At 40.7% G+C, this 8300-nt stretch overlaps 1 protein-coding gene across 1 annotated transcript in view; it reads left to right on the top strand.

Annotated features, from left to right (window-relative positions):
* Window positions 1-211: 211 nt before the first annotated feature.
* Window positions 212-8300, top strand: part of Cenpf (centromere protein F) — a 43857-nt gene continuing 35768 nt past the window's right edge. Inside the window, exons 1-6 of the mRNA XM_021160826.2 lie at window positions 212-392; window positions 1396-1592; window positions 2425-2531; window positions 2922-3013; window positions 5169-5454; window positions 6520-6722. Of these exons, the coding sequence (XP_021016485.1) occupies window positions 231-392; window positions 1396-1592; window positions 2425-2531; window positions 2922-3013; window positions 5169-5454; window positions 6520-6722 (1047 nt within the window). The 5' untranslated portion in view covers window positions 212-230. The remainder of the gene's footprint in view (window positions 393-1395; window positions 1593-2424; window positions 2532-2921; window positions 3014-5168; window positions 5455-6519; window positions 6723-8300) is intronic.

Genomic DNA, 8300 nt, shown 5'->3' with positions numbered 1-8300 from the left:
CTGAGTGCTAATGATGGGAAGAAGGAAAAGAATGTTTGTAAGATAGTGTGACGCTTTCCTGCCATACAGCTAGGATCTGTTGCAAAAGCAAGTAGCTCTAGAAGATGTTAAATTGGAAAGATAAGAATAAAATGAGGAAACCACAGAGTGTTATAGAATTTTAAGTTTCTTTACTAATTTTATTTTATTTTTTTTCAGTTTACTTCTAAATGCTTTAAAAATAAAACAAGATGAGCTGGGCCCTGGAAGAATGGAAGGAAGGTCTCCCCTCCAGAGCTCTTCAGAAGATTCAAGAGCTTGAAGGACAGCTGGAGAAGTTGAAGAAGGAGAAACAACAGAGGCAGTTCCAGCTGGACTCTCTTGAAGCTGCGCTGCAGAAGCAGAAGCAGAAGGTATCAGTGTGGCAGGCGGCTGCCTGCTGGCTCATTCACCTTTATTTCACTTTCCCTAGGAAGCAGAGCTTGCCATCTCCAGGTGATAGCTCCTCCCTTTTCAGACGTTTTCAATTGCCTCTGGTCTTCTTCATCTACTTTATTGCTGCCTGCCTGTGGATATTTAGGGCTTAATTTCATTCTAACTTATGTTTGGGAAATGGCTTTTTTGCCACGTGTGATAAGGTCACGTGTCTGGCTTCAGACCTGGATTGGGATAGTTTTCTGATATTTTACAGTTAAAATGGAGATTGCCATCTAACAGTGAGTTTTAAAAAACTTTGATGTTCCCAACATCATCTCCTCTGGGGTATTAATGAAAATGTTTAAAAAAACAAAGCAAAACCCTGCTCACCAACAGGGTGGTAGTCAATTCTGAGTATGACTTCTAATACAGTTTTGCTTGTGGAGGGATTTTTGATTCCTTAAATATCTGGCTTCCTCAGTGAAACTTGAAAATGAATAGTTCAGGAAAAGTTATAAGGTTTATTTTAAAATTCCTTTTTAAAAAATATATTTATGTGTGTGTGTTGTGTGTGCCTGATTGTATACCACAAGGTATACACGAGGGCTCAGAAAATGACGTCAGAGCCCATAGAATGAAGTTCCTGACAATTGTGAGCCATGTGATGTGAGTGCTGGGAACTGAACCCAGGTCCTCTGCAAGAGCTGCAAGTTATTCTTACTCACGGAGCCATGGCTGCAGGCTTTTATTTTCAAATTCTTTAAAGGATGTTAAACGATAATATAGTGTGTGACTTTATAGAACTTTCTGTCTCAATGCTTAAGAGTTTGGTCATCTAAAAGTTCTTGGTTCATGAAGCATCAACCCCCCCCCCCCCCCCCCCCCCCTTCTCCCGGGCTTCTTATTACTACAGTGTCTCAGAAAAGTTAGAGTCAGGCTGATATGTGACACTTGGTAAGTACATAACTATTCTCTTGTCAACAAAACCATCTCTGTTAGGTTGAAGATGGAAAGACTGAGGGTGCAGACCTGAAAAGGGAAAATCAAAGACTGATGGAGATTTGTGAGAATTTGGAGAAGACAAGGCAGAAGCTTTCTCACGAACTTCAAGTTAAGGAGTCACAAGTGAATTTCCAAGACAGTCAACTGAGCTCATGCAAAAAGCAAATAGAAAAACTGGAACAGGAACTTAAGCGGTAACTGTCTGAGTAACAGTCCTGTGGACCTGAGTGCTGAGGGTCTCAGACCTCCACCTGAGTGCTTGGGCAGAGGCGGAGGCATCCTAACTTGTAGCTAAGCTCTGTTAAAACTTGTAGTGCTGAGGGTCTCAGTGTACAGTACCTGCAGAAAGACCAACCGCTGGCTTTTGCCAGGTACTCAGGGAAGCTACAGCTGCCAGAGACCAGCACTTGCTTGCCTGTGATCTCTGTCGCTGGAGCAAAAGAGCCCCTAAAGTAGCAGTTCTAGCCATAATCTTTTTAGATATGTTAACTTAATTTGTATATCTTTTTACAATGCCATATAATATCTATCAAATCTTTAAATTATTTATTTGTGTGTTCATGCACACGTAGGGAGGTCATTGAATAATTTTTGGTAGTCATTTCTGTCCTATGAGTCCTCAGGATCAGTCTTGGATTGGTGGCAAATGTCGTTATTACTGAGGCATCCTGCCCACCCAAGTCTCTTGTTTTGCAATGATTAGCATAAGTAATGTCTCCATTTTCATAATTAGAACCTATGTTTCAAGACTATCACTTGACTTGGGTTTCTGAGGTTGTATCCCCAGCCCTCTATGCTTCTTTGCTGCTAAAGTATTATAAAGTATTATAGGACTTCATAAAATTTTGAAGAGAGGGTACTTCCTTTTACATCTGGCTTAAGAACTAGCTCTCACTAAATGTTGGATAAAAGGATTTTGAGAGGCTAAGTTTCATACACTTGTTTGTTCTTTGGAAATGTATGGCATTGGTATTCTGTTGTCTTGGTTCTAATCTGTGCTGTTGGTTTCTTGGGTTTTTATAACAGGTGTAAATCTGAATCTGAAAGAAGCCACCAAGTCGCACAGTCGGCAGATGTTTCTCTGAATCCGTGCAGTACACCACAGAAACGCTTTGCAGCTCCACTCACACCGAGTCAGTATTGTATCTCTATAAACAACTCGTGAGTTTTAAATTATGAATTAATAACTTAGTCTAAGTTTGGACTTAGCTTTTAATTTTAGTGTTTCAAAAATGTCATTCCCCAATTGCATGTTTGTTGTTATGTTGATCCATTAGGGGTAAGCATTAACTCTTACATTTTACCTTTCTGCAGTATGTTTCAAAAGAAATTCAGTTTTAGAATATAGGAAACACCTCTGTTTCCATATGAGTAATTTGATCAATACTTTGACATTTTGCTCCACAGTGTTCTATTAAATATTGTTACTTATTTCAAGACTTAGCACAATCATTGCTGATCTTTTAAATTCCTTTATGAAATCATTAGTTGGCACAAAATCTTATTTGGTTGTCTGGGCTTAGGTTCCACATATGAAGATCTAAAAGAAAAATATAATAAAGAAGTTGAAGAACGGAAGAGACTGGAGGAAGAGGTTAAAGCTTTGCATGCAAAAGTAAGTTCATTACTGCCCCTGCAGATGAGGAGGCCTTTACAGAGCCCTTGCTGTAAGATAAGAAGGGCTATCTGTCTTCTATTTCTCTTACCTCGAGAAAAACTCCAGCCCTCATTTGGTAGTGATTATTTTTCTTTGTTTTAAAAATAAGGGCTAGCAAGATGGCTCAGCAGGTGAAGGCCCTTGTTGTGCCATCCTGACTTCCTGGAGGAAGGAAAAACCGACTCCCAGAGCTGTCTTCTGATCTGCATGCAGGTGCAGCAGTATGCACCTTCTTTTTTTTTTTTTTTTTTTTTAATATTTTTATTAGGTATTTTCCTCATTTACATTTTCAATGCTATCCCAAAAGTCTCCCATACCCTCTTCCCCCCACTCCCCTACCCACCCACTCCCCCTTTTTGGCCCTGGCGTTCCCCTGTACTGGGGCATATAAAGTTTGCAAGTCCAATGGGCCTCTCTTTCCAGTGATGGCCAACTAGGCCATCTTTTGATACATATGCAGCTAGAGTCAAGAGCTCCGGGGTACTGGTTAGTTCATAATGTTGTTCCACCTATAGAGTTGCAGTTCCCTTTAGCTCCACCTTCTTGAACTCACCTGTTACTCAAATAAAATTAAACTTAGGAGAGATCTGGGCATTGTGGAACATGCCTGTGATCTCAGCACTGAGGAGACTGAAGCAGGAGGATCTCGAGTTCTAAGGGATCCAGAACTATATGGTTAAGACCTTGTTTTAAAATGAAAACTAAAGACTCTAGGTGAGGTTAGTTTTTTCTGCAAATATTAAATGTTCATGGGTGTATCAAGGCCATTATCTTCTTATTAAAACTGAGATATGGAGAGGAACATGTTTGGAGAGGGAAGGTCTAGGGAATTCTCATTCCTGGTGCTTGCTGCTGACGCCTGTGGTATAATGCAATTAATATCAGAACTGTGGGGTTTGAGAATTGTTATTGTGTCCTGTTTCTTGTAGGTAGTTGTCAGTGGGTTTTTCTGTTTGTTTTGTGTTTTTGAGACAGTCTCCTATCTTAGACTTATTATGTAGCTGAGGATTGCCTTGAACTTCTGAGCTTCCTGCCTTGTTTTCTGAGGGCTGGGGCCAGGGCCTCAGATATGCGCCACTGAACTTGGTTTTATGCAGTGTTGTGGATAGGATCAAGGACTTCATGCATATTGGCTACATGCTCTACCAACTGTGCTGTACCCTAGAGTGAGACTCCATTATCATATGGGCCAGTAAACAGAAGTGATGAGATAATTGCTTAAAGGCAACAAAAACATAGACATTTAGTGAGATGCTATAATTCAACAGCTTAAGGCAGACTTTATAAGTAGGTAACTAAATACTGATGATCAAAAGATACCTATTTCTTTTCCTGTTCTTAAAGCTTGTTTTGAGGTTACCAGGATTTTTGTACCAAATGTACTGCTTACCAAAATAAATAAAAGTAAAATTATCCAACTTGTCTTAGAGACATGTACTTCCTCATTTGGTACCAGTTCTACCCCTGATGTTAAAAGGAGGGTGAACTCCGTAACCATTGAACCTCTCCAATAGACAGAAGAGTGCTTGCTGTAGAATTAACATAGCATCCATCTCCAAGTCTTTGTGTTTATCAGAAGGAGGGCAGAAAGAAACTTCAAAGCACAGGCTACGTGCAAGTGTTGATTAGAAAACATCCCCTGATGTTTCTAGGGGTTACCAGGTGTGAAGATGAGGTTACTGACAGTTCTATAGGTTGATATTTAGTGTAAAAGGCGGTGGGGAAGGAAGACAAGACAGACAAAGGAAAGCTGGCTTGGGAATTTAAGATGGAGGTAGATAATGGTAAACAGCACCAAGATTTAGCCCTTATGAATTGGTGGCATCTCAGGTGGTAGTTCTTGCTCACCTGAGAAATCTAGGTCTTGGGACTTATGATGTCCTGCATCTGTTTGGTATTCATTATTAGTATGCTGTGCTAGCATTGTCATTATGGGATTGTGGCTTCATGTTCTTTTTGGAAAGAATAACCCTGACTGTTGAGATTTCCAGGTTTGTGCTTGTAGAGCATATATAGGATCCTAGGTTTGATCCCCAACACTGGGGAAAAAGATAAGTACATTTAAAAAATATGAGATTTCTAAAGGGCTCTAAAGAGTTTCTGTTTTTTGCAGAAAGTGAGCCTGCCTGTTTCCCAAGCCACCATGAACCACCGGGACATTGCGAGACATCAGGCTTCCTCATCAGTGTTTCCTTGGCAACAGGAAAATACCCCAAGTCGCCTTTCATCGGATGCTCTGAAAACCCCACTGAGGAGAGATGGCTCTGCTGCTCACTTTTTGGGGGAAGAAGTGACTCCTAACAAATCAAGTATGAAGACAGGGAGAGGAGACTGCAGCAGCCTCCCTGGTGAGCCTCACAGCGCTCAGCTTTTGCACCAGGCCAAAGCCCAGAATCAAGGTGACTTTCTGACAAATTAAGTTTAAATGAAGGTTTTCCTAGATAATTTTAGTCTGGAGTGTGCATTGTATATTTTGTTAGAGACCTTGCTAGTTTATATTTCAGACCCATGTTGTAAAATTTGCCATAATGACGAAAGACACTGACGTTTTGGAGAAACTTGTCTTTTTATTGAAACATGGTGCTATGAGCCTTTAGAAGTAGTCTGAAGGCTTGGATTTCTTTCCCCAAAAGCAGAGAGAGAGAAGGTTATTACAAGTTTGCCATCCTCATGCTTCTCACCTGGCTCTTAAAAGGAGCCTGTGCCCTGACCAGCCTTGGCCAGAGGTATGACCTGTGTGCAGAGCAGCTCTGCCCTGTGTGCCAGGCTGTCTATATGGGAGCAAACCTGTAACCTTGGCTGCTGTTCTACACTTAAACTGACAGCCAAGCGTACCAGGTGGTGTTTTGGAATCTGCTCTGTGGCCATGGTAATTTCCAGTGCTGTGATACATGGAGAATCATCATCAGTATGTGCTGGTGAGAGCTGCTGCACTGCCAATGCCATTGGAACCAGCACTGTGTGCAGGAACAGGGAGGGACCTCATTGTTAATTTTGGCAGTATTAGAGGTTTACACTGTTGTTCTTCAGTGGAGACAGAGCTCTGAGGTACTGTAGGGAGTGAGCGTTCACTGCCCACCACAGGGTTGGATCGATATGCAAGGACATAAAGCAAGCCTTACTGCCCAGAGTGTAAAGTTCAGGGAAGGCTTTACAGAGGACATACCCTGTGAGAAGCACAACACTGCCGTAGATACTCTTGAAAAGCATTTCCCTCCTGTGCTCCTCCGTGAAGATGGGAGTAAGATGTTTGTATTTCTTTTCTTTCTCTGGAGTATTTAAATATATGTCGGTGGCGATGCTGACTGCTGAAGTTACATTCAATGAGTTTTTGTATTTAATGTAAATTAGAGGTATCTCACTGAAGATCTCAGAGTATGTAAAATAAATAAGTTGTGAACATTTTGTAAATATATGTCTATTTATCCATCTAAATTGGAATGTGGTTTTCTTTTGTGCTTTAGACCTAAAAAGCAAGATGACTGAGTTAGAACTACGCCTGCAAGGGCAAGAAAAGGAAATGAGAAGCCAAGTGAATAAATGTCAAGACTTACAGCTACAGCTGGAGAAGACGAAAGTGGAATTGATTGAAAAAGAGAGAATTTTGAATAAAACCAGAGATGAAGTAGTGAGGACCACAGCACAGTATGACCAGGCCGCAGCCAAGGTGCTTGACTTTCATGAATGACTGATAAAGTGCTGGGTTTTGACATCTAAGTTCATAAGGAAATTCTTAGTGAAGGCCTTGGAAAGCACATGGGGGTGCTGCTGGTGTGGGTGAACTAGGAGGCTGTGTGCTTGGGCAGGTAACAGGACCTGTCTCGCCTGTGCTGTTGCAGCTGAAGTGACCTTGAGTAAGTCACAGTGAACAGTGATAGCACTGATGGGACAGGAGGAATAATGAAGCTGTAGACGCATTCATTCCAGAACACAGGGTGGCAGTTAGATGATCTGCCCCTGGGACTCAGCAGGTGCATGCAGCCATAGACCTTTTTAAAGGTTTTGAGTGAGGTCGTATTTAACCCAAGCCTACCTCTGGTTCTCTGGCTTTCACTGTCACTAGTTTTCATTCACTAAGTTATTTATTGAGTGCTGCTGTCTGTTCAGCATTGTTCAAGACCTGGAGATATGTAGAGCAACAAAAATGATTGGAAGAAGAATATAATAATAGTGAGATAAATTCAGAAAATAGTAGTATAATAAATAATAAAGTTTTTTTTAAAAGAAAATTCCACTACGATCATGGAGAAGTGAATTACTTTCCAGAACCAGCTATGATGGATCTGGTGCTTTCTGGAGCCAGTCTCTGGCCCAGTGGCTTATCTTATCATTCTGTTTGGAATACCCACTTTCCCTCCAATCTTTGTGTTTTCTTGCCATTGCTTCCGGCATCTTCTTCACAGTCCTCTTAATGTCACTATTTATATCCTAGGCATAGGGTTCTTTCTATTGGCTATTACAATTACAGAGAACCCTGAAAAACCATGTCTGAGGTGTTCTTAAGGAATTGTTTCCTTTTCATAAATAACATTTCTGAGTATTATGTGAAAAGTGCTTCAGTAGACCTGTGTCTCTTTGCTTTCCATGGCCAAGTTCCTTGTTCTTCCCTAACTAGAATTTTGCTTTAAGGTAATTGAAGATTCACATTTAGTTATATGAGGTTCTAGCTTATTAATGTGGCAGACTACACTGATTTGGTTTCAGATATTTGAAGGAGCCTTATTTGTTTGGAAAGAGTCCCACGTGACTACGTATGGTATGTAACTTTTTATTTAGATGTGAATTTTATTTGCCAATAACTTGGTAAGGATTTAGGTATCTGATTTTCATGAGAGGTATTTATTTGGCATTTCTTTTTTTCTGACATCTTTGTATGATACTTGTTATCAGGGTAATTTCAGCTTCATAAAATGAACTGGGGACGGTGCTGCTCTGTTTCCTGGAAGAAAGTGCCATTGATTTATTTTTCTTCTTGGATGCAGTAGAATTAGCTAGTAAAATCACCCAAACCTGGAGATTTCTTTCATGGAAATTTTCATGTTTTACATTCAGTTTTTAAAAAAATATTTTATGTATATGAGTTCACTGCAGCTTTCCTCAGACACACCAGAAGAGGGTATCAGATCCCACCACAGATGGTCATGAGCCACCATGTGGTTGCTGGAAATTAAACTCAGGACCTCTGAAAGAGCAATCAGTGCTCTCAACCTCTGAGCTGTCTCTCCAGCCCTCCCTTTTTTTTTTT

Source organism: Mus caroli, chromosome 1 (assembly GCF_900094665.2).
Source record: "Mus caroli chromosome 1, CAROLI_EIJ_v1.1, whole genome shotgun sequence".
Classification (NCBI taxonomy): Eukaryota; Metazoa; Chordata; class Mammalia; order Rodentia; family Muridae; genus Mus; species Mus caroli.
The sequence above is the reverse complement of the archived record's forward strand: the minus strand, read 5'-3'. Positions and strand labels throughout refer to the sequence as shown.